A 26164-nucleotide genomic window follows, 5' to 3' on the forward strand; every position below is an offset into this window, starting at 1 on the left:
GTGAGCGGATTTCAAATTTCAAAACAAACCGCGCCTTGTCTTGTCTGTCAGGTTAGTGAAAATATTTGTGAAATAAAACTTCATATAGGTATTTTGAACTGTAACAGCTTACTAGTTTAATTACATGCACGCTATTTGTTTTTAATTACTCTCAGGATGTATTCTCCTTGAAAAGTTGCAAAAGTTACGCTAACGTTAGCTGCTAGTAGGTGCCAACTATGGATGCGGGTGAAAAGCAGGGTGCGTGCTCCCTTTCCTGTGCAGATGGGAAGGTATCCGATATTCCAAAACCTGCCTCAATCGAAGACTTCGTTGTTTTGAAGCCCATCAGCCGTGGTGCCTTTGGAAAGGTTTACCTTGCACGGAAGAAAAGCAATGCACGCTTATATGCAATCAAGGCAAGTGATCAACATTTTACCACTGCTATGCATCTGCTCGAGAGCATTTAGAATTTGAAGTGGGGTGAACCATCAGTAACCGCTGTTAATGTAAAGGAGTTGGAAAGCATTTAACTTTTTTATATATTTTTTTATTTACCTAACTTACATTGACCTTTGAGGATAATAACACTTTACTGGCTTCACTTTCCTCCAGGTGGTGAAGAAAGCAGACATGCGCGACAAAAATATGGCAGATCAGATGAAGGCAGAGCGGGACGCATTGGCCCTCAGCAAAAGTCCCTTTGTCGTGCACCTCTTCTACTGTCTCCAATCAGCAACAAAAGTGTATTTGGTATGTGGCCCTAAAAAATACAAATGACAACAGTGAGTGACGCATGTCCCTGACCTGACTTTGGTATATTGCCTCTGTACATGTTTATCCACAGGTGATGGAATACCTTATTGGAGGGGATGTGAAATCACTTCTTCACATCTATGGGTATTTTGATGAGGACATGTCAGTGAAATACATTTCAGAGGTGGCACGTGCTTTAGACTACCTCCATCGCCATGGAATCACCCACAGGTACTTTTATAACTACTCATCTTCAAAATATTTGTTTATTTCACATTTTAGTATAATTGAGTTTTGTATTCTGTTCAATCTTTTAGGGACCTAAAGCCGGACAATATGCTTGTGTCTAATGAAGGCCACATCAAGCTTACAGACTTTGGCCTCTCCAAAGTCAAGCTTGGCAGAGGTATGGGCACTATAGCGTACACTTAATTAACGCATCCATCTCCATCTGCTTGCAGGCTTTTGTTCTGTTTTACATTTTAATTCCTTATCCTCCCAGAATTGAGTCTTGCAGATATCATGACAACCCCATCTTTGGCAATGCCTAAACAAGATTATTTCCGCACCCCTGGTCAAGTCCTGTCTTTGATCAGCTCTCTTGGACTTGTGAGTAAAGTTAATTGTATTTAAATATGTATTCATTTAGAAAACATCAGTAATGATAATACGTGTGATATGATTGGTTTGTGCAGATACAGTACATTGTTTCCTATTGCCAGATTAAATATTTATTCTGTGCTCTCATCTCAAACACAGAACACGCCAGCAGTGGAGGGCAAGCGGGACAGCAGCGGCTCGGCTGTGTTTAGCCCTATGTCATGTGGGAAAATTGAACAGCGAAAAAACTCGCTCAGTTCACCCTTGATGAGACAGAAGGAATACCTGGATTCCCCTGTCTGCCTTAGCCGGACTTTGGGTATGTCTCTTCAATTCTACCTCAGCAAACCACCCTGTGTTTCAGGTTTTCATCTTTATCTATAGAGGGCAGACTGGTCAGATATGTAGTCACACCTGTCCTGAGGAGAAAGTGGATTCTGTTCCCTCAAACTGGTTCTAATCAGTCTTTGTTTTGTTTTTTCAGGACCCAACAGCTGTGTGTTCAGCCCATATGCTTTGGCCAAGAGCCTGACTCCCAGGCTGCTCAAGTCCAGGAGGAGGTTTGACACCATGAGCACAGGCGGCAGCCAATCATGCAACTTCCCCTCCACCACTGACTCTGAGGGAGGTGTCAGCCCACTATGGGAGCTGGAGCAGGTCAAGCCAGTAGCAAATAAACATTTTGTTTTCAAATATCTGTATTTGTGGGTCATTGGTGGGTCATTAGAAGTTATGTATGTTGTATTTCGTTTTGTTATTGTATTCCGTTTCCTTTTCTAGAAGGAGATTGAGAACGTGCCATACCTATATGATAGGAATGCAAGTGGACAAACGGGAGGAAAGGTGACCTCTGATATTAGGATGCTGGGCCAGGGCTCTGCCCTGGCATCGTTGGACAACTTGGAACTACGTGGACAGCTCCACCAAGAACCCAGTACCGGAGAAGTGTCCAGGAAGGCCAAACAGGAACCCCATGTTGGAAAGAGGCTTCAGGGTGGGGCAGAGCAATCTGCCCCACCCAAGAAGCCTGAACTCTCTCAACCAATCAGAGGCAATGTTTCTGGAGCTGAAAGTATCTGTGCCACCAAAGGGAAACCAATGGAAGTCCAGTCTGGGGTAACCTCAGCAGTAAAGAGAGGGTTTGAGGAGGTGGAGAAAAGTCCTGAGCAGTTGGAATCGCTTTCCAAGAAGAGAGACTCGGAGTACCAGAGGTGTTCTGGGGTCCCAGAAGTGGCTTTGAAGTATCGTACTGGTCTGACCGGGGTGTTTGCCAATGTTCATTTGGAGGAGTTTGGATCTAAGGGTCAAGGGACTGTTAAAGGACAGGTTCCCAAACGCTCCAGTCCCATTGCTGTGACTAAAAACCTCCTGTGTGAGTTGGATGACCTAGCAGAGGGGGTCTTTGTTGAGGGCAGGTCTTTTGGTGAAGACCATGAGCTGAGCAGCAGCCTGAGCATCGACTCTGAGGGGTCGGTTCATGAAATGTCCATCAATGTCAACAGCCCAACCCCAAAGTGGTCGACTCATAGTGCCAAAGAAGGGCATTTGGCATTGTTAGAGCTAGACAACAGCAAAATAATACCCAGTACCGCACAGCCACCCACCTTCGCTAGTATAGGAACAGCACTGCCGGGCAACATGCTCACCCTGCGAGGAGGCGTATCCAAACGCTCCTTCCTTGACAGAGTCCCTGAGCTGGACCCCAGCGTGACCAAGTCACCCTCGTTCCTCAAGCCCAGGAACGTGGTGGCCTTCCGGAGCTACTGCAGCTCCATCAACCGCTCCAACATGTCGTGGAACTCACGCCTCAGCCTGGGCTCAGTGGAGGCCATGGATATGGCTACCTCAGCCTCCTACCACAGTATGCCTGCTGCTGTCACACCAGTCCAGAAGAGACCCAACTCCAACAGCTCCCTCTATCAGGTAGATCTACTGAGTCGAGGCTCAGGTGTGATGGCTACTGGGCTACGTTCAAATGTATGACCTGAATATAGCTATTTTTTTTTTAGGGAACCTACATTACACAACACTGTTTTATCCCAGTTATTTATTAATTTGTTTTCTAATTTCAGACCCCACAGACGATGACAACATCCCACACTCCATTCAGGACCCCCAAGAGTGTCCGACGTGCTCCGGTACCTGTGGAGGGAGTACCAATTTTAGGCACCCCAGACTACCTAGCCCCAGAGCTGCTATTGGGGATACCACATGGTAAGAGATGACACTGGGGAGGGTGCCAGTGGGGGGGATTCGAAATATTTCTGTATGCATGTTGGTATAATTTCTGTCATCTTAACAACTTTACATGAAGGTATAAATAAATGCCTGTTGAGAAAGCAAGTTCAGCAATTTTAACAGGCATTTTTTTAGTTTCAGGATATCTTAATTGTGGTAAGTTGATCGTAACCTTGCTAACTGCCAGGGAAATGCATGTGCTTTCAGCTTCCCTGCAATCACTGTCTAGTACCAGAGGAAATGGCTGCCTGATTCAATATTACGTGGATAGGTTGCAAAATGCCGGTTCTGATTCCCCATTGTAATTGCTGCTTCTGGCCCCTTGTATTGGGTTGGTGTGGACCCATGTTGGGGTTAAATTGAGGGAAATTCTAATGGGAAGCCAATTTTAAGGCATGGTGTTGAAGAGTCTAGGGAAAGTCATGTCAGTGGAGGACTAACATTGGTGACTTCCAGTTGGGCCCCATTCTAAAGGCATATTTTCAAGCTGCTGAAATCTCATGTTTCTAACATTGGTATGTGTTTTGTCCTGGAATATGATGTTTGGTGCCATGGTGTGGATCTAATGTTGGAAAGAATTTGTAAGAAAAAATATTGGTTTGGATTACAATTTGTAAGATAATGTCATTTATTGCAAATGATTATTTTAGGACTTAATAATGTTATCAAGCAATACACAATTTCAACATTGTCCACAATCATTAAATTGATAAGTGTGTGGATCTGACAATTATCTGAAATTTTACATCGAAACATTAAGCCTAATGTTGTCCGATTTGTCTAACTCAGTTCCTGCTTCCACCGCTGTCGAATAGAGGCACGGCCTAACAGGAAAATAGCACAGTAACACTACAGTACTGGTACCTAAGAAAAGTGACTATCTGTTCCCCCCTCAGACTACATGGTGGACTGGTGGGCCTTGGGTGTGTGTCTGTTTGAGTTCCTCACCGGTGTGCCCCCCTTCAATGACGAAACCCCTCAGCTTGTCTTCCAGAATATTCTCAACAGAGGTAGATATCAGCAGCTGCCGTGGCTGTTTATTGCTTCTGTTATGTTATCAGTGTGACAAAGGCCTTTACGGCAAAGTAAAATCATGCATTTCATAGTGTTTTATATCACCAAAATTGTTTTTTTATTTTTTTTATCTCAGATATCCCATGGCCTGATGGTGATGAGGAGCTATCCCACAATTCCCGGAATGCCATAGAGCTCTTACTCACCATGGATATGAACAAACGGGCTGGCCTCAAAGGTAAAGTTTTCTTTGCCCAATTTAAATGCAGTTCAGTGTAACCAAACTGTAATAATACCATTTCATGAATGCCATTCTGATTGATAGTTAAATGTTTTTGCTACAACCATATTTTTTTGCATCAGAACTGAGGAGCCACGCTCTCTTTGCGGGTTTGGACTGGGATAACCTTCAGAACCAGACAATGCCCTTCATCCCCCAGCCGGAGGACGAAACAGACACATCATACTTTGATGCTAGAAACACTGCCCAGCACCTAGTCATGTCTGGATTCAGTCTGTAGGTTTGTACACCAGCATTGGGGTGAATTCCAGTCTATTCAGGAAGTACACTGAATTTCCAATTCCTTTTAATTTGGTAAAATTTGGAATTGAGTTTACTTTCTGGATTGAAATGGAATTGACCACACCCTGTTGTACCCCGACTGTTCCTCACTATGCTATTCTCTATCCCTCATCCTCTACCATGCATCACTGCAGTGTTTTCCCTACTGTTATGTAGGCTGGGCAGGTCCCCTATTGAGGTTTGTTTTGGAGTTCTAGTTGGTTAAGAAAAAAATAGGATTAATATATTTCTAAATCTTTGTGAGTTGAATATTTGTACTGTCTGTCAACTTAACGGCATAACTGTCTTTTTATATCACGTAGCACCATGTTTCACTGCTCTTTTATGCGCCTGCCATTTGTAAAGTGACCACTATGATTGATTTCATCTTCATGCAGGTCACATACACTACATCTGTATGGATACTCTCCACAAAATATTGATTTCTTGTAGGATATTTTTAAACTTTTTTTTTTTTACGTTCTTATGAGGGAAAATGTTCAAATTAAAATGATGTGTGAAGTGATTTCAATTTATTTTTTTCATGATACACGAAGAACCAAAACATTTGCGTGGTCGGATCTTGTGTGTGTTGTGAACCTTCATAAGAGGAATGTGTTTTCAGTCAAACAGATCAAAATGCTTTATTAACTTTTCGTGCCTTGGATGACAGATCACATGCAAACAACCATCTACCTACCCCTAAGGCAGAAAATGTGAGCGCTTTAGATTTAGTAGAAAATGCATTTAACAAATCAATGGCTCTGAAAAGAGCATCAGCTCTACTGCCAATGTAAATCTTATGTAGTACATTTGAATGCAATTAAAATATTGCATTAATCTGGACTGTACAGCTATTTTTAAACAATGTATACTACATGAACTAATTCAATGTTGTTTTTTTTAAATTTTTTAAAATCTAACAGATTTGAAACAGATGCCATACATGACCAAATTTACACATCACAATATACTTTGCTACATTAAAACAAAGATTATTGCTATTAAAAGGACAGTAAAAACATAAAAAATGTGATTTTCCTGTGTTTTATATTTCCACACTGAAGTTGGAATAATACTGTGAAAATTATAATGCCCTTTCAGTGTAAGAGCTGTTTGAAAAGACCACCTGAAATTACAGCCTGTTTTGGTGGGCTGGGGTTTTGGCCTGCCTGAACGTCACCTGGTGCTAAATTAGTTACTAGACCAATAAGAAAGTTCCAAACCTCTCTACCAATAACAGCAAATGTTCAGTTTCCCCAGGCAGCCCTAGGAAAATTCTTGCTTAAGCAATTTATGCTATTGTTTTCAATTTAAAATGGTTTAAAAAAAATCACAGTAAGGTACTTAATTATCCATAATTGACTTTATATTGAGAAAAACCGCTGCATTGGCCCTTTAAAGAAAGTGAGAAAGACAAATCTTATGATTGGTTCGAAACCATACAGTTTAGAGCAGTGTTTCCCATGTCTTCGAGTACCTTCAACAGCACACGTTGTTTTGGGTTTTAGCCCCGCACAAACTCACCTGATTCAACTCATTGAGCGCTTGATGATTAGTTGACGAGTTTAAAAAACACTGCCTTAGAGAAGAAAGCACTGTATGTTCGGTTTGAATTTGAAAATCCTCATTATACAGCTTTTCACTGCCGTAAACAAGGTGTGGGATGGATCGGCCTACATTTTTTTTGTGTCCAATGAGCATTTCTCATCCAGCTGGTTCTCATATTTTTTGAAAGAATTTGGTCCAATGTTGAGATGTTTAACTTGAAAGTGAACATAACTACAATACCCCAGAACCATAGCGTAACTTACATTGGCGAGGCACTTTATAATGGGTTGATGAAATTCAGAAAATACACAAGCTATGTGTATAAAAACATTATCAGATATGAAGTAGTTTACAAAATATGAACCATTCACATCCTAGAGAAAACATTTAGAAGTCATGTACAACCTAACTTAATGTACAACAACCTGGTTAACCAAAGACAAAGCCTTAATTTTCATTTCATGTTATTAGAAATAATACATTTTCAGAATTAAATGTACCTTTCAAAGAATACATCATATATACACTTTATCTACCAACAGTTATCACGATATATTAGCAGCATTGCCTAAGAAACTATTATGATATATTGCATTATGTCCATGGCAGGCATTTGCAGGACAAGTTAGAGAAGATAGTTCTTATAATGCCCATAAGATGTTCGGCATACTTGCAATAAAATAAACTATTGTGATCTATCAACGAACAATGCCATAATCAAAATACACATACAACTTTCCCCTCCCAAGTTAAATCCTAGTAATTTCTTGAGCGCAAAATAATTACTAACGTAGTAAAGTAATTGTAGCCTATCATCTCAAAAAAAGCTTGCACGATTACAAGCTGTGGTTCAATACATTCACATTTCTCTTTGATTTCAATTCTAGTGCTAGTGGCTTGCGAGGCTTCCACCACTCACTACTCCGAGTGCAATCTTCATAGCGCAAAAGCTAGAGTTACAGAGGTGTGGGGGAAAGCATAAGGGAGGTGACGGAACAAACCAAAGACTGCTGAGAATCTTCTCCTCGTCACTTTGTGTATTTGGGCTGGGAGATTTTTCAATTGATTCGTCTGATAGTGGGGACAAGAAAACATTCTTACTAAGTACAAGCCTCTATCAAACAATATATTATTTTGATAGAGCTACAGTATCCACATATAGAGAGTATCAGAGGCAGAATCATGAATGGATGAACAACATGTCTCAATTTACACAAAAAATACAATTGACTTAGTTATTTTAGAATATCCCCATCTGGCTATACAATTACCTTCTCCTACGTTGAAGATATTGGCGGATAAGCCACTGCACCAAAAATGGCCACACAACAGCAAAGGCTACAGTGCTGGGAGACACGTCGAAAGGCCACCAGGATGGTTTCTAGAGGACAGAGGATAAATAAAAAGTGATCAAACTGAAGGTCACAACATCCCTAAAACCAAAGGTACAAAGGGCATCTTTAGTCTATGACGATGTGAGTCCAAATTAAATATTGACAGAGAGTAAAGGCAGCGCACCGTACCTTACTATTCTTTGCCAGGGGTGATGGTGGGTATGGTTGAGCCGATGACCTTGCCTAGAGAACATGTAGAGAGAAGAGAGAAGGTACAAAACAAATGAGTACTTATAACATACCTAAATAGTTACAGTCCATCTTAAAGTCATGATCCAAAATCCTGAAGTATTAAGAATGAATACAAAATATTGAGGTGTTTAGGTACTGCATAACTGCAGGTTTGCTATTAGATACCCTTTCCACAGCCGTCACTATCAACAGGCTATGTAATATACTTCAATTGCTAAATGTGGGTCTCTGACCTGGGATGCAGTGAGGGCCTCCAGTGTGTGCAGTCTCTCCAGGACACGTTGCATGTCTTCCTGCAGTCTGGCCAGCGCCACTACAATCTGCTCATTCAGACTGCCTCCTGGTGTCCCCGCGCCCCCCCACCGCTCCCCGTCCCACCCGCTACCCTGCAAGGGCTTCTGGGCACCTGGACTGTGCCCTGAAGACCTAGAACCTATAACACACGCAGACACGGAATAGAGGTGTAAACACTGACATACACTTGTAGGTAAACAGAGAAGTAAGACAGGGCCTAAACACACACACACCTTACCTCGTTCTCTCCTGACCAGGGAGCTATTGGGCCTGCCTGCATTCAGTCTTTGTCTCTGAGAGGCCCCTCCACAAGTCTCCCCATCCTCCGCGCCACACTGGATGCCCGCCACACTGGCCCCTCCACTACTCTCCCCCTTTTCCCCATGCTCCTCATCCAGCTCCAGACAGCGGTCAGTTTGTGCCTCAGAGCCCTGGACCAAAACACACATACATGAGGATTTGGAAATGCTCTGTGTACTTGTCTGTACACTGTGCTTGTGCCCTCTGATTCAGAGGAGTTGGGTTAAATGCGGGAAGACACATTTCGGTTGAATACATTCAGTTGTGTAATTGACTAGGTGTCCCCTTCGCTTCTTACCTCTTCCAGGCCAAACTGGTCCATGGAGTCGCAGTAGACCTCGCTGTCTGAGTCACTGGCCGCGCGATAGGGCCTGAATACATCCACATCGAGATCTATGGGAACAAATAGTACCCCGTCCCATACAGGTCAGGTCAGATTCATAGACATATGGGAACCTTCCCTCAGAGAGAAGTTTGTGCTAGCGGGACTGATTAAGAAGCAACACAAATGCAATCATTGCAGAGACCTGTGCTCCATTCGCATCATATTGTGTGTTCCACATTCCAAATACATCCTTTCTCAAGGTGATCACTAATTTGATGTAATGAGTTGGTGAGAGGTGAAAGTAATAGAAACACAACTGACCATAGACCAGCTTTTAGGAGCATAATGTAATGGCAATCCATCAGAGCAGGGAGTCTGTGGCTGTTCCTAGGGAAATGCGGAGTTGCAACAGCTCTGGGAGTAAAGCTGAGCAGCTTATCAGATCACATGGCCAAGGATCCATGCGAACAACCGCCCACTGTGGGCAGGCAGGGTGCTAATCTACAGAGGACTGACGATCCATCTTTAAACCTTTTATGGACATCTGGTTAATGGTGGATCTGGGTTAGGCCTATAAGGCCTGATTCTTGTTGAAACGAGCAATGTTGATATTCTGCATAGTGGATATCAATGACAATTGTGAATTGTATCCAATTTCAATACTCAGTTATGTTATAAAAGAAAACTCAAGGCCTAATACAATAGCTAAGTCTGTATATCTATGGTATACGTTACAACAATACACAAATGTAATCTCCATCATGCAACCCGATTTGTTAGTTTCTATCTTTTTCTAAGGTGCCCGAAATACCTATTGGTTACCACAGGGAAAGAGCTTCTACCTTTTTGTGTTTACAACAAATAAAAAGCAATGTTAGTGTAAAGCGCAATTTACTATTCATAATCTGGCGGCTATGAATAAGAGACTTACGGCCCAGGGGCATAGGGGACTCAAAGCGTAGACGATGGCAATGTAGGAACAACATTTTAACCAAGGTAGTTAACCCCCAAAAACAACTGCTGATCTGGTGCTGATGACATTGACATTAATGGCAACCCCCCCGCATCTCTCTGATTCAGAGGTTAAACATGGAAGACACATTTCGGTTGAATCCATTCAGTTGTGCAACTGACTAGGTATTTTCCCTTTCCCTCCACCAGGGGGCACGTTTTGGTTTTTGCCCTAGCATTACACAGCTGATTCAAATAATCAACTCATCATCAATCTTTAGTTATTTGAATGCTGTGTAGTGCTAGGGAAAAAAACAAAACATGCACCCATAGGGGGCCCCAGGACCAAGTTGAGGAAACCCTGCCCTTCACTACAGTATGTCACTGTTGTCCAGGGCTCTCCAACCCTGATCCTGGACAGCTAGCCTCCTGTCAATTTTATCTTCAACCCCAGTTATAACTAACCTGATTTAGCTTATCAACCAGCTAATTATTAAAATCAGGTGCGCTAGATTATGGTTGGAGCCAAAACCTTCAGGAGGGTAGCTCTTCAAGAACAAGGTTGGAGGGCCCTGCTGTCGTCGATGCAACTTTAACCAGTGGTACCCACCTGTGTGGTGGCCGTTGACTTGGACATGGGGCTCCAAGGGCAGGGTGCTGTTGGTGAGGCCCTCCTCTGAGTCCTCACTGTTCAGGGCAGCCTTGGAGGTATGGGTCCCATTGGGGAGGTGGCCCACTCCATTCCACACATTACCATTGGACAGGGGTACTTTATGTCTCCTGGATGAGCCATTTTTCTTCGGCTGTGGGGCTGAGGCTTTTTTCAATGAAAGAGAAAAAATAAAATACAAATATTATTACAAGATAAACATTTCTGCTTAACGTTTTCCTTTTTGATTTATTTACATTTTTTAATGTTCGACAACATATACCTTTTTTCACCTCTTTTATCTCAACCATTTCTAACTTTCTATCCTCCATCTCATCTTCCTCATCAAACTCAAACTCCTCTTCCTCCCCCTGTTCCTTCAGTGCCATGACATTGGGCTTCGGAGGTTCAACAGCCTGTCTGGGTTGCCGTGTCTCCAAAGTACCATTCATTTCCATTGTCCTAATGAGGCTCTTAGTGACACTTTTTGAAGGTGCTGATGTTAGCATGGTTCCAAAACCTGCGGCATAGCAACAACAGTGTTACAACGTTATTAGAACTATATGTTACTATTAGTTTCATTTAGCCAAACTAGAAGATATACTAGGAGATAAGTTCTAATTTAGTCAAACTATAAGATATACTAGGAGACATATGAGGAGATCAATTCTAATTTAGCCAAACTAGGCGATATAAAGCAAAAAATATATCTAAAAAAAATATGAACGAAAATGTATTTATACAAAACTACAACACCAGACATAACTACGGGCAGGTCATTGTGGTTAAATGATACATGTCCATACACTTGCCTTCAAGTTGCCTAGCAAACCTTGTCAAACGGGCTGAGCACATGATAGAAATGGATATGTTAAAATGGAAGACATTCCAAATGAAATAAATCAAATTCATATGAAATCAAATTAGAAAGGTAGTGACAGTACCTGCGGACAGGTCTGACACCTGATGTATCTGCTTTTTCTCTTCCACCTGTTCGTAGAATGGGCCCAGCACCTTTAGAAGCTGCTCTACCTCATCTGTACAGGGCATGCCCTCAAGGATCTGTTGTTTAAATACCACAAACACATTTAGTGTCCACTGACGTCCAAGCGATCCTGTCTGAATGCAATTCAGACAGATCTTCATCAACAAAGTGACCGACTTCATTGAACTCAGGAAATGTCAATCCAAGAATAGAATTCTATTCGCTTCCTGGATTCATCAACAATGTATTAGAATAGACGCCAACGCTGGTATGCACTTACCAGCTTCATTTCATCAACGTAAGCGGTCATAGCCTCTTCCTTGGGCATATCTCCCAGATCACTCCATGCATCCCTATGTAGACAGAACAAGATGTTTAACATAACACATACATTAAGTGTCTCCTGGAGTACAGTGCATGCGGAAAGTATTCAGACCCCTTCACTTTTTCCACATTTTGTTACATTACAGCCTTATTCTAAAATGGATTACACATTTTTTTGTCCCTCGTCAATCCACACACAATTCCCCATAATGACAAAGTGAAAACAGGTTTAGACATTTTTGCAAAGGTATTACAGATAAAAACCAGAAATACCTTATTTGCATTATTCAGACCCTTTGCTATGAGACTCGAAATTGAGGTGCATCCTGTTTCCATTGATCATCCTTGAGATGTTTCTACAACTTCATTGGAGTCCACCTGTGGTAAATTCAATTGATTGGACATGATTTGGAAAGGCACACACCTGTCTATATAAAAAGGTCCCACAGTTGACAATGCATGTCAGAGGAAAAACCAAGCCATGAGGTCGAAGGAATTGTCCGTAGAGCTCAGAGACAGGATTGTGTCAAGGCACAGATCTGGGGAAGGGTACCAAAACATTTCTGCAGCATTGAAGGTTGCAGTTGCTTCCATCATTCTTAAATAGAATAAGTTTGGAACCACCAAGAGCTGGCCGCCCGGCCAAAGAATCGGGGGAGAAGGGCCTTGATCAGGAAGGTGACCAAGAACCCGATGGTCACTCTGACAGAGCTCCTCTGTGGAGATAGAAGAATCTTCCAGAGGGAGAACCATCACTGAAGCACTCCATCAATCAGGCCTTTATGGTAGTGTGGCCAGATGGAAGCCACTCCTCAGTAAAAGGCACATGACAGCCAGTTTGGAGTTTGCCAAAAGGCACCTAAAGGACTCTCAGACCATGAGAAACTGATCTGGTCTGATGAAACCAAGAATGAACTATTTGGCCTGAATGCCAAGCATCACGTCAGGAAGAAACCTGGCACCATTCCTACAGTGAAGCATTGTGGTTACAGCATAATGCTGTGGGGATGTTTTTCAGCGGCAAGGCTGCGAGACTAGTCAGAATCAAGGGATAGATGAACAGAGCAAAGTACAGAGAGATCCTTGATGAAAACCTGCTTCAGAGAGCTCAGGACCTCAGACTGGGGCAAAGGCTCACCTTCCAACAGGGCAACGACCCTAAGCACACAGCCAAGACAACGCTGGAGTGGCTTCTGGGACAAGTCTCTGAATCTCCTTGAGTGGCCCAGCCAGAGTCCAGACTTGAACCCGATCTAATATCTCTGGAGAGACCTGAAAATAGCTGTGCAGAAACGCTCCCCATTCAACTTGACAGAGCTTGAGAAGATCTGCAGAGAACTCCCCAAATACAGGTGCCAAGCTTGTAGCGTCATACCCAAGAATACTCAAGACTGTAATCACCGGCAAAGGTGCTTCAACAAAGTACTGAGTAAGGGACTGAATGCTTATGTAAATGTAATATCTGTTTTCTATTTGAATACATTTGCTAAAATTTCTAAAACCCTGTTTTCGCTTTGTCATTATGGGGTATTGTGAGTAGGTTGAGGATAATTTTTTATTTATTCAATTTTAGAATTAGTCTATAACATAACAAAATGTTGGGAAGGGGTCAGAATAAGTCTATAACGTAACAAAATGTTGGGAAGGGGTCTGAATACTTTCCGAATGCATATTGCCTTGGGGAAAAATGTGATACAGGTTATCAGGGACAGAAAAACTGCAATACCCAAGGATCTTGTGTATTATAATAAACTTTCTTTCCATTCTTGAACTCTCATATACATAATGGACACTGAAATAGGAGCCATGGGCAGCATGTCAAGCCATTATAGTTCTGGGAGGTATACTATGAAAGGAAGCTAGATCTTCTCAGGGTTTTCTAAAGCTAGCCAGCTTCAGCGTCACATTCCATCTTTATCCGTACAATGACGGTGGATAATGCTCGTCCGCCTGCCGCTAACTCTAGCAGGCTTGTAACTGCGTATGCATGTCGCATGTGGCTCGTCGAACTCTTCATTGAGACACTGCTGAAGCATCAACCCACGGGCGAGTCAGTGCCACATTTTAATTTGTGTTGAATCAGAATGAAAGAAAAGTTATTTTGCCAATCCAGCAGACCATGGTGGGAAACAGGCTTTTTGAAATGACGTCCTTATTTTATTACTTATCGTCATGCCGTCTTTGGTTCTAACATATTATACAAAAAAACAAACATTTGATAAATAAAACGTTTAAAATCAGTCATTTTATTCAAAAGAAGGGGATGATGACGCAATCTTTGCAAGAGGGATGTAATCTGATTCCATTGGTCCTCACCTCGCGGCTCAGACACGTCATTCCGAATTAATGGGGTTAGCCCTGATTTAGCCTGCCCCGGAGCAGGTTACCACTGAAGGATTCATTGCCATTGAAATGTATCTGGCTTAAAAGGGAGACACTTTTGTGGCACCGGTTATCCCAAGTTGTACTCAAAGTTTACCAAAGTTACCTCCTCAAACCTGATTCCTAATGCCATAATCATGACATTTGTTATCAGCAGAGTATCCACTTGGTCAATGACCCAGATGCACATTGAGCTAAGCAGCAGCTGGCCTGCCAACTCTACAAGTTAGGGCCGGTAAAGCACTAATAGTCTAATAGTTAACCGATTTATAAATAGCTTCAGTGTCAATCCTAAAAGAGAATTTGCTTAGTGTAGCCATCTTCTTTAACAATCTACATTGTACACAAGTAAGCACTGTCAACGCACGCCAAGTGGGTAGAAGGTGACCTGACATATGATCGCTCTCCAGCACAACAGGGCCCGAGATAAATCAGACAAAATGTGGCAATAGGAAAGTTAACTGCAAGGACTACAATACAGAGAATAAAAATAGGACCCCAGTGAAGAATCTCTGTTCCAAGACCTTATTTGACTCCTACACATAGCTGGGGGAAGTGTGGGTGCGGAGGGTGCTGCAGCAACACATGAAAAAATCTGAATTATTTTTTATTTTTTTCATGGGGGGAAAAGCATAAAAATGTATGCACTCACTACTGTAAGTTGTTCTGGATAAGAGCGCCTTGCATTTCACTACACCCGCAATAAAAAAATTTGCTAAACACGTGTATGTGACAAATAGCATTTGAGTTGAAAAGGAATGAATAGACATTTTCAGTTGTCACATAGTAATAAGTTGCATTTGCAAAGCATTTAAAGAAACTGGAAAACATAAAGCAACTTTTTTTAAATATTCCACAAGTATTATCAGATTATTATAATTATTACATCCCCCCCCATCATCGCAGCACCCCCACCGTCAAACTACTTCCTGCGGTTATGCTCCTACGGTGAACTTTGCATTACCATTTCACTTTTCCCACCGGATCCCAAAAGCCAGGTCTGGGTATGTTGCAGGGTCCAAGTGTGGCTTGTTTGTAGTAACTGTAAAACTTGAGCATCATGTCATTAGAGGGCTGAAAGGAACCTGGAATGGATACACAAAATACATCTTACATTTGACAGGCTTTTGGAAAAAAAGTCTGTGGGGTTCACACACGTTGCATTTAAACTGTCATTTCATTGTATTTTATTAGGATCCCCATTAGCTTTGGCAAAAGCAGCTAATGTTCCTGGGGTCCACACAAAACATGAAACATGACATAATATAGAACATTAATAGACAAGAACAGCTCAAGGACAGAACTACATCAATTTAAAAATGACACATGTAGCCTACATGTTAATGCATACTGTACACACAAACTATCTAGGTCAAATAGGGGAGAGGCAACACCTCGTTGCTTTATCTGTTTTTTGAAACCACGTTTGCTGTTAATTTGAGCAATAAGAGATGGAACGGAGTTCCATTCAATAATTTCTCTAAAATACTGCACGCTTTCTTAAATTTGTTCTGGATTTGGGGAATGTGAAAAGACTCCTGGTGGCATGTCTTGCAGGGTAAGTGTGTGTGCAAACAATTTGGGATTTTCAACACATTAATGTTTCTGTAAAAGAAGAAGTGATGCAGTCAGTCTCTCCTCAACTCTTAGCCATGAGAGACAGGCATGCATAATATATATATGAATATATATTCAGGACTGGGGAACGGGCGGGCCAGTCCATAGCATCAATGCCTTCCTCTTGCAGGAACTGCTGACACACTCCAGCCACATGAGGTCTAGCATTGTCTTGTATTAGGAGGAACCCAGGGCCAACCGCACCAGCATATGGTCTCACAAGGGGTGTGAGGATCTCATCTCGGTACCTAATGGCAGCCAGGCTCCCTCGCGAGCACATGGAGGGGCTGTGCGGCCCCCCCAAAGAAATGTCACCCCACAAACCGGTCATGCTGGAGGATGTTGCAGGCAGCAGAACGTTCTCCACGGTGTCTCCAGACTCTGTCACGTCTGTCACGTGCTCAGTGTGAACCTGCTTTCATCTGTGAAGAGCACAGGGCGCCAGTGGCGAATTTGCCAATCTTGGTGTTCTCTGGCAAATGCCAAACGTCCTGCACGGTGTTGGGCTGTAAGCACAACCCCAACCTGTGGACGTCGGGCCCTCATACCACCCTCATGGATTCCGTTTCTGACCGTTTGAGCAGACACATGCACATTTGTGGCCTGCAGGAGGTCATTTTGCAGGGCTCTGGCAGTGCTCCTCGTGCTCCTCCTTGCACAAAGGCGGAGGTAGCGGTCCTGCTGCTGGGTTGTTGCCCTCCTACGGCCTCCTCCACATCTCCTGATGTACTGGCCTGTCTCCTGGTAGCGCCTCCATGCTCTGGACACTACACTGACAGACACAGCAAACCTTCTTGCCACATCTCGCATTGATGTGCCATCCTGGATGAGCTGCACTACCTGAGCCACTTGTGTGGGTTGTAGACTCTGTCTCATGCTACCACTAGAGTGAAGGCACCGCCAGCATTCAAAATTGACCAAAACATCAGCCAGGAAGCATAGGAACTGAGAAGTGGTCTGTGGTCCCCACCTGCAGAACCACTCCTTTATTGGGGGTGTCTTGCTAAATGCCTGTAATTTCCACCTGTTGTCTATTCCATTTGCACAACAGCATGTGAAATTTATTGTCAATCAGTGTTGCTTCCTAAGTGGACAGTTTGATTTCACAGAAGTGTGATTGACTTGGAGTTACATTGTGTTGTTTAAGTGTTCCCTTTATTTTTTTTGAGCAGTGTATATACAGTGCCTTGCGAAAGTATTCGGCCCCCTTGAACTTTGCGACCTTTTGCCACATTTCAGGCTTCAAACAAAGATATAAAACTGTATTTTTTTGTGAAGAATCAACAACAAGTGGGACACAATCATGAAGTGGAACGACATTTATTGGATATTTCAAACTTTTTTAACAAATCAAAAACTGAAAAATTGGGCGTGCAAAATTATTCAGCCCCTTTACTTTCAGTGCAGCAAACTCTCTCCAGAAGTTCAGTGAGGATCTCTGAATGATCCAATGTTGACCTAAATGACTAATGATGATAAATACAATCCACCTGTGTGTAATCAAGTCTCCGTATAAATGCACCTGCACTGTGATAGTCTCAGAGGTCCGTTGAAAGCGCAGAGAGCATCATGAAGAACAAGAAACACACCAGGCAGGTCCGAGATACTGTTGTGAAGAAGTTTAAAGCATGATTTGGATACAAAAATATTTCCCAAGCTTTAAACATCCCAAGGAGCACTGTGCAAGCGATAATATTGAAATGGAAGGAGTATCAGACCACTGCAAATCTACCAAGACCTGGCCGTCCCTCTAAACTTTCAGCTCATACAAGGAGAAGACTGATCAGAGATGCAGCCAAGAGGCCCATGATCACTCTGGATGAACTGCAGAGATCTACAGCTGAGGTGGGAGACTCTGTCCATAGGACAACAATCAGTCGTATATTGCACAAATCTGGCCTTTATGGAAGAGTGGCAAGAAGAAAGCCATTTCTTAAAGATATCCATAAAAAGTGTTGTTTAAAGTTTGCCACAAGCCACCTGGGAGACACACCAAACATGTGGAAGAAGGTGCTCTGGTCAGATGAAACCAAAATTGAACTTTTTGGCAACAATGCAAAACGTTATGTTTGGCGTAAAAGCAACACAGCTGAACACACCATCCCCACTGTCAAACATGGTGGTGGCAGCATCATTGTTTGGGCCTGCTTTTCTTCAGCAGGGACAGGGAAGATGGTTAAAATTGATGGGAAGATGGATGGAGCCAAATACAGGACCATTCTGGAAGAAAACCTGATGGAGTCTGCAAAAGACCTGAGACTGGGACGGAGATGTGTCTTCCAACAAGACAATGATCCAAAACATAAAGCAAAATCTACAATGGAATGGTTCAAAAATAAACATATCCAGGTGTTAGAATGGCCAAGTCAAAGTCCAGACCTGAATCCAATCGAGAATCTGTGGAAAGAACTGAAAACTGCTGTTCACAAATGCTCTCCATCCAACCTCACTGAGCTCGAGCTGTTTTGCAAGGAGGAATGGGAAAAAATGTCAGTCTCTCGATGTGCAAAACTGATAGAGACATACCCCAAGCGACTTACAGCTGTAATCGCAGCAAAAGGTGGCGCTACAAAGTATTAACTTAAGGGGGCTGAATAATTTTGCACGCCCAATTTTTCAGTTTTTGATTTGTTAAAAAAGTTTGAAATATCCAATAAATGTCGTTCCACTTCATGATTGTGTCCCACTTGTTGTTGATTCTTCACAAAAAAATACAGTTTTATATCTTTATGTTTGAAGCCTGAAATGTGGCAAAAGGTCGCATTTTGTGGCAAACTTTAAACGACACTTTTTATGGATATCTTTAAGAAATGGCTTTCTTCTTGCCACTCTTCCATAAAGGCCAGATTTGTGCAATATACGACTGATTGTTGTCCTATGGACAGAGTCTCCCACCTCAGCTGTAGATCTCTGCAGTTCATCCAGAGTGATCATGGGCCTCTTGGCTGCATCTCTGATCAGTCTTCTCCTTGTATGAGCTGAAAGTTTAGAGGGACGGCCAGGTCTTGGTAGATTTGCAGTGGTCTGATACTCCTTCCATTTCAATATTATCGCTTGCACAGTGCTCCTTGGGATGTTTAAAGCTTGGGAAATATTTTTGTATCCAAATCATGCTTTAAACTTCTTCACAACAGTATCTCGGACCTGCCTGGTGTGTTTCTTGTTCTTCATGATGCTCTCTGCGCTTTCAACGGACCTCTGAGACTATCACAGTGCAGGTGCATTTATACGGAGACTTGATTACACACAGGTGGATTGTATTTATCATCATTAGTCATTTAGGTCAACATTGGATCATTCAGAGATCCTCACTGAACTTCTGGAGAGTTTGCTGCACTGAAAGTAAAGGGGCTGAATAATTTTGCACGCCCAATTTTTCAGTTTTTGATTTGTTAAAAAAGTTTGAAATATCCAATAAATGTCGTTCCACTTCATGATTGTGTCCCACTTGTTGTTGATTCTTCACAAAAAAATACAGTTTTATATCTTTATGTTTGAAGCCTGAAATGTGGCAAAAGGTCGCAAAGTTCAAGGGGGCCGAATACTTTCGCAAGGCACTGTATTGCCATATCGTGGATTCAGAGCAGAGGTTGAAAAGCCATAACACACCTGTTAAAGGTTGGGCACACCTACTCATTCAAGAGTTTTCTTTATTTTTACAATGTAGAATAATAGTGAAGAGATCAAAACTATGAAATAACACATATGTAATCATGTAGTAACCAAAGAAATTGTTAAACATATCAAAATATGTTTTATATTTGATGTTCTTCAAATAGCCACCCTTTGCCTTGATAACAGCTTTCCACACTCTTGGCATTCTCTCAACCAGCTTCACCTGGAATGCTTTTCAACAGTCTTGAAGGAGTTACCACATATGCTGAGTACTTTTTGGCTGCTTTTCATTCACTCTGCGGTCCAACTCATCCCAAACCATCTCAATTGGGTTGAGGTCAGGTGAATATGGAGGCCAGGTCATCTGATGCAGCACTCCATCACTCTCCTTCTTGGTCAAATAGCCCTTACATAGCCTGGAGGTGTGTTGGGTGATTGTCCTGTTGAAAAACAAATGATAGTCCCACTAAGCGCAAACAAGATGGGATGGCGTATCGCATAATGCTGTGGTAGCCATGCTGGTTAAGTGTGACTTGAATTCTAAATAAATTACTGACAGTGTCAACAGCAAAGCACCATCACACCTCCTCCTCCATGCTTCACAGTGGAAACTACACATGTGGAGATCTTCCGTTCACTTACTCTGTGTCTAACAAAGACACAGCGGTTAGAAGCAAAAATCTCAAATTTGGACTCATCAGACCAAAGGACAGATTTTCACCGGTCTAATGTCCCATTGCTCGTGTTTCTTGTCCCAAGCAAGTCTCTTCTTCTTCTTGGTGTCTTTCAGATGTGGTTTCTTTGCAGCAATACAACCATGAAGGCCTGATTCACACAGTCTCCTATGAATAGTTGATGTTGAGATGTGTCTGTTACTTGAACTATGTGAAGCATTTTTTGAGTTGCAATTTCTGAGGCTGGTAACTAGTGAACTTATCCTCTGCAGCAGAGGTAACTCTGGGTCTTCTTAGCGCTTGATGGTTTTTGCGACTGCACTTGAAGAAACTTTCAAAGGTCTAGAATTTTTTTGGATTGACTGACCTTCATGTCTTAAAGTAATGATGGACTGTCGTTTCTCTTTGCTTATTTGATCTGTTCTTGCAATTATATAGACTTGGTATTATACCAAATAGGGCTATCTTCTGTATACCTTGTCACAGCACAACTGATTGGTTCAAACGCATTAAGAAAGAAAGAAATTCCACAAATGAACTTTTAACAAGGCACAGCTGTTAATTTAAATGCATTCCAGGGGACTACCGCATGAAGCTGGTTGAGAGAATGCCAAGAGTGTGCAAAACTATCATCAATGGCTACATTTAAAAATATATTTGGATTTTTTAACACTTTTTTGTTACTACATGATTCCATATGTGTTGTTTCATAGTTGATGTCTTCACTATGATTCTACAATGTAAAAAATATATAGAAAATAAACGTGCAATGAGTAGGTGTGTCCAAACTTTTGACTGGTACTGTACATTCTCAACAACAGGTTATGATCAATAATATCAAAGTCTGCACTGAAATCTAACAGTACAACTCCCACAATCTTCTTATGATTAATTTATTTCAACCAATCATCAGTCAAGTGTCAGTGCAGTACATAATAAGTGCCCTTCTCTATAAGCATGCTGAAAGTCTGTTTTCTGAGAAATAGCATTGTATTTTGTCAAACACAATTTTTCCCAACAGTTTGCTAAGAGCTGGCAGCAAGCTGATAGGTCTGCTGTTAGAAACAGTAAAGGCCGCTTTACCACTCCTGGGTAGCGGAATGACTTCCCTTCAGGCCTGAGCAAAGACTTTCCTCCAGGCTCAGATTAAAGATAGGATAGGAGTGGCTATAGAGTCAACTACCATCCTCAGAAGCTTTCCATCTAAATTCTCAATGCCAGGAGGTTTGTCATTATAAAAAATCCACTTCTCCCACACTACCTTTACAAAATTCAAACTTGCAATGCTTTTCTTTCATAATTTGTTTTTTATGAATGTTTTTTTATGCATTGTAATGTAACTCAGGCTATAGAAAAGGCAAATAGACCTATTCCAAGACAGTTTTGTTGTACAGTGCATGCGGAATGTATTCAGACCCATTGACACATTTTTTACATTTTATTATCCTCAGTCTACACACAATACCCCATAATGACAAAGCGAAAATAATATGTTTTCAGAAATGTTTGTTAATTTATAAAATAACTAAAAGGGAAATACCTTATTTACCTAAGTATTCAGATCCTTTGCTATGAGACTCGAAATTGAGCTCAGGTGCATCCTGTTTCCATTGATCATCCTTGAGATGTTTCTACAACTTGAGTGAAGTCCACCTGTGTTAGTTCAATTGATTGGACATGATTTGGTTAGGCACACATCTGTCTATGTAAGGTCCCACAGTTGACAGTGCATGTCAGAGCAAAAACCAAGCCACGAGGTCGAAGGAATTGTCCATAGAGCACCATAGAGATCTGGGGAAGGGTACCAAAAAATGTCTGCGGCACTGAAGTTCCACAAGAACACAGTGGCCTCCATCATTCTTAAATGGAAGATGTTTGGAACACCCAAGACTCTTCCTAGAGCTGGCTGTCCAGCCAAACTGAGCAATCGGGGGAGAAGGGTCTTGATCAGGGAGGTGCCCAAAATCCCGATGATCACTCTGACAGAGCTCCTGAGTTCCTCTGTGATGGGAGAACCTTCCAAAAGGACAACCATCTCTGCAGCACTCCACCAATCAGTCCTTTATGGTAGATGTGCCAGATGGAAGCCACTCCTCAGTAAAAGGTACATGACAGCCGGTTTGGAGTTTGCCAAAAGGCACCTAAAGGACTCTCAGGCCATGAGAAAAAAGATTCTCTGGTCTGATGAAACAAATATTTAATTTTTTGTCCTGAATGCCTAGCGTCACATCTGGAGGAAACCAGGCACCGCTCATCATCCGGCCAATACCATCCCTAAGGTGAAGCATGGTAGTGGCAGCATCAAGCTGTGGAGATGTTTTTCAGCGGCAGGGACTGGGATACTAGTCAGGATTAGGGCTGGGCGGTATACCGCATTTTATGATATACCAGCATTGATGCAGGGACCGGTTTGTGTTTTTTACTTAACCTTCTATACCGGTATTTGAATGTTTGGTTTGTTAAATGTGATACGTCATGTGTAATGTCAATTTTTATAGTGTATTTAGTTACTTGAGTCATCTCTCTCTGCTCTTTCTCTCAGTGCACACAGACCTATCCACGCCCCGTCACTCAAGGAGCGCATTTGATGTTCCTCAACCACAAGTTCAGTCTGCATGGTCAATGCAGCACATGCAGCAATGTTGATGACAACAATGCTGTTTTCACTTTGCTTCTTAATATAAATCCCCTAGCGTTATATAATGACACTATTAGTTTGTTTCTTACATCAGCAAACAGCTAGTTTGTCTAATTGTTAGCCGCTAATGCTAATAGCTAGCAAGCTAATACATGTACTGATTAAGAGCAAACGTAGCTAGCTAATACAGCCTGATAATACCAGTGAGGGTGTAGACCGAAATCAGCATGTTGTTTGTGCAACATCAAAGAGGAATATGCAAAGCAAGAATATGTTAGCTACATAAAGTAGCTAAGAGAAAACATGCCATGTAGCCAAAGCTTTTAGGGTCCCCTAGGAAACACTTAAGTTCCTACCCTGTCACAATAACTCCTCCCTGGCATTTTAATTCATTGTCATCTCAAACAACACTGTATTCAAAGTGCCCACTACTATATTCTAACTATAGAATTAGAAGTCATTATATTTCCATGATTCCAAAAGTTTTGCTCTAATTCGCAAGTCAAATCGCAATTGCAACATTCGGTTAAAAATAAGTCCTAGATTATTTGCCCATATCGTGCAGCCCTACGTGGCAGCATGGACATGATTTCAATTGAGCAGTGGTGTAAAGTACTTAAGTAGTACTTGAAAGTATTTTTTACTTAAGTTAAAATACTTGAAAGTACTACTTAAGTCTTTTTTTTTGGTATCTGTACTTTACTATTAATATTTTTGACAACTTTTACTTCACTACATTCCTAAAGAAAATACTGTACTTTTACTCCATACATTTTCCCTGACACCTAAAAGTACTCGTTATATTTTGAATGCTTAGCAGGACAGGAAAATGGTCCAATTCATGCACTTATCACGATAACATCCCTGGTCATCTACTGCCTCTGATCTGGTGGACTCACTAAACACAAATGCTTTATTAGTAAATTGTGTCTGAATGTTGGAGTGTGCCCCTGGCTATCTGTAAATAAAAAATAAAATGGTGCCATCTGGTTTGCTTAACATAAGGAATTTGAAATGATTTATACTTTTACTTTTGATACTTAAGTATGTTTAAAAAATACTTTTAGACTTTTACTCAAGTAGTATTTTACTTGGCGACTTTCACTTTTACTTGAGTAATTTTCTATTAACATAACTTTACTTTTACTCAAGTATGACATTTGGGTACTTTTTCCACCACTGCAATTGAGTGTAGGAAATACAGAAATGTATGTATGTGTTGCCACCCTAGGATCACTCACTACTCATGAAGCAAATGTAAAACTTTTATTATTCAAAAACTAAAAATACTGTCAAATACCATCCAATTTAAAAAATATACTGTGATATAATATTTAAATATTTTGGCCATATCGTCCAGCCCTAGTCAGGGTCGAGGGAAAGATGGAGCAAAGTACGGAGAGATCCTTGATAAAAACCTGCTCAGGACCTCAGACTGGGGTGAAGGTTCACCTTCCAACAGGACAACGAACCTAAGCATACAGCCAAGACAATGCAGGAGTGGCTTCGGGACAAGTCTCTGAATGTCCTTGTGTGGCCCAGCCAATGTCCGGACTTGAACCTGATCGGAACATCTCGAGAGACCTGAAAATAGCTGTGCAGCGACGCTCCCCATCCAACCTGACACAGCTTCAGAGGATCTGCATAGAATAATGGGAGAAACTCCCCAAATACAGTTGTGCCAAGCTTGAACTGTCATACCCAAGAAGACTCAAGGCTGTAATTGCTGCCAAAGGTGCTACAACAAAGTAGAGTAAAGGGTCTGAATACTTATGTAAAATGTGATATTTACGCTGTTTATCTCTTATAAATTTGGAAAAATGTCTAAACCTGTTTTTTCTTTGTTATTATGGGGTATTGTGTGTAAATTGATGAGGGGACGATTATTTAATCAATTTTAGAATAATGCTGTAATGTAACAAATTGGCTAAGAAGTCAAGGGATCTGAATACTTTCCGAATGCACTGTATGTAGGCTAACTTAATTGCCTTTGCTACAATGTGGCATATAGCCTTGCCCGTAGTTAAAGCTCTTACCGTCTGGAGGCAAGCTTTGTATCACTTTGACAGCGGCGTCAAACCTCAGCTCGTACAAAGGTCTGCCATCCTCCATCTCCATCATGAACCGAAGTGTGAATTACGATAGCGAACTCTTCAAACCTAGAGATAATCATAATTGAAATTCTACTAACAAAAGAGTTGACTTGGTTGCAGCAATATTTGTGGCTTCAGCTAGGTCATACGCCCATAATAACATTGTTCAAATAGCCATTGCAAACCGTTCACAATAACATGCAAGTTTTTCAAATATAGAAGTATATATACAGCTGACTATTTGAATACAACCCCACAACAGTAGCCTAAGCTAAACCAAAGCCACCAGGAGGTTGTGTCGTCTCTGAAATTTTAGAGCGCTCAATGCAAGAACACCAATGGTTTAAAAACATCCTTGTAAGTTTTATCTTTCTAACTAACACAAAAAAACTTTGTATTGTACTTGGTAAAGATAAGTACGTTAGACACTCACCATTTAATTATCTACCTGTTTGAGACTTGCTTGGCGACCTCTTTTTATTCTTACCAACAGAAGCCATGCACAATACAGTAATGACAGGCACTGTATGCTAAGGTAGTTGTAGTTTTCTACTGCTAAAATGGAGAGAAATATCGGAGATGGTGGATAAATAAAGATAGTTCACTCAAGCCGTTGACCATTGAAAATGGTCAGTTCCTGTTTACTTAAGGGGGTGGCGTTCCCATAGACACCAATGTAATATCAGCTGGGTCTGGTCAACTTAACCTAACGTAGCAAGCGTAAAGGAAACAGAAAAAAATGTGTAAGTGGAACATCTCGCTTACTCTTCCGTCTCTGATAAATATGTTATTTAGTATACACCAAAATCCCTACAACATCCACAATGCACCACACACAGTGGGTGCTTGCTTACTGGATATGTAGTTCTAAATGCAGTCAATGGCTGAGTGTGTAATTGACCTCAAAACATGTTCCATCAAATAACTGTATGGTAAAGGGATGAAGCCACCACAATAAGAAATGTTACGCGAGCATGCAGCCCGGGCATAAAAGCATTACGCGTTGATATGTTGTATCAAATTTGACGACT

General features: G+C 41.6%; 2 protein-coding genes across 4 annotated transcripts; one reads left to right on the forward strand and one right to left on the reverse strand.

The window, feature by feature from the left end:
- Positions 1–6180, forward strand: LOC139367086 (serine/threonine-protein kinase greatwall-like). 2 transcript variants are annotated; one of them, XM_071105108.1, is made up of 13 exons: positions 1–398; positions 595–732; positions 827–966; positions 1053–1141; positions 1238–1344; positions 1495–1654; positions 1820–1992; positions 2116–3258; positions 3408–3549; positions 3709–3729; positions 4470–4583; positions 4724–4825; positions 4951–5675. In XM_071105108.1, exons 1-13 carry the CDS (start codon positions 219–221, stop codon positions 5106–5108), a joined length of 2667 nt encoding a protein of 888 aa, XP_070961209.1. In that variant the 5' UTR covers positions 1–218; the 3' UTR covers positions 5109–5675. The 2 variants fall into 2 exon arrangements, with proteins under 2 accessions (XP_070961209.1, XP_070961210.1); XM_071105109.1 differs by lacking the exon at positions 3709–3729 and having other exon boundaries at positions 4951–6180.
- LOC139367088 (acyl-CoA-binding domain-containing protein 5A-like) lies at positions 5768–25670 on the reverse strand. Of its 2 annotated transcripts, XM_071105110.1 has the most exons (14): positions 25567–25665; positions 25077–25199; positions 15461–15581; positions 12071–12143; positions 11750–11867; positions 11618–11650; positions 11089–11325; positions 10767–10973; positions 9179–9273; positions 8819–9011; positions 8520–8719; positions 8224–8277; positions 7972–8081; positions 6052–7771 (listed from the first exon to the last, which is right to left on the reverse strand). In XM_071105110.1, the coding sequence occupies exons 2-14, from the start codon at positions 25159–25161 to the stop codon at positions 7759–7761; spliced, it is 1539 nt and encodes a 512-aa protein (XP_070961211.1). In that variant the 5' UTR covers positions 25162–25199; positions 25567–25665; the 3' UTR covers positions 6052–7758. The 2 variants fall into 2 exon arrangements, with proteins under 2 accessions (XP_070961212.1, XP_070961211.1); XM_071105111.1 differs by lacking the exon at positions 11618–11650 and having other exon boundaries at positions 5768–7771; positions 25567–25670.
- Positions 25671–26164: the final 494 nt, after the last annotated feature.

This window comes from Oncorhynchus clarkii, chromosome 15 (genome assembly GCF_045791955.1).
Source record: "Oncorhynchus clarkii lewisi isolate Uvic-CL-2024 chromosome 15, UVic_Ocla_1.0, whole genome shotgun sequence".
In the NCBI taxonomy this organism is placed as follows: Eukaryota; Metazoa; Chordata; class Actinopteri; order Salmoniformes; family Salmonidae; genus Oncorhynchus; species Oncorhynchus clarkii.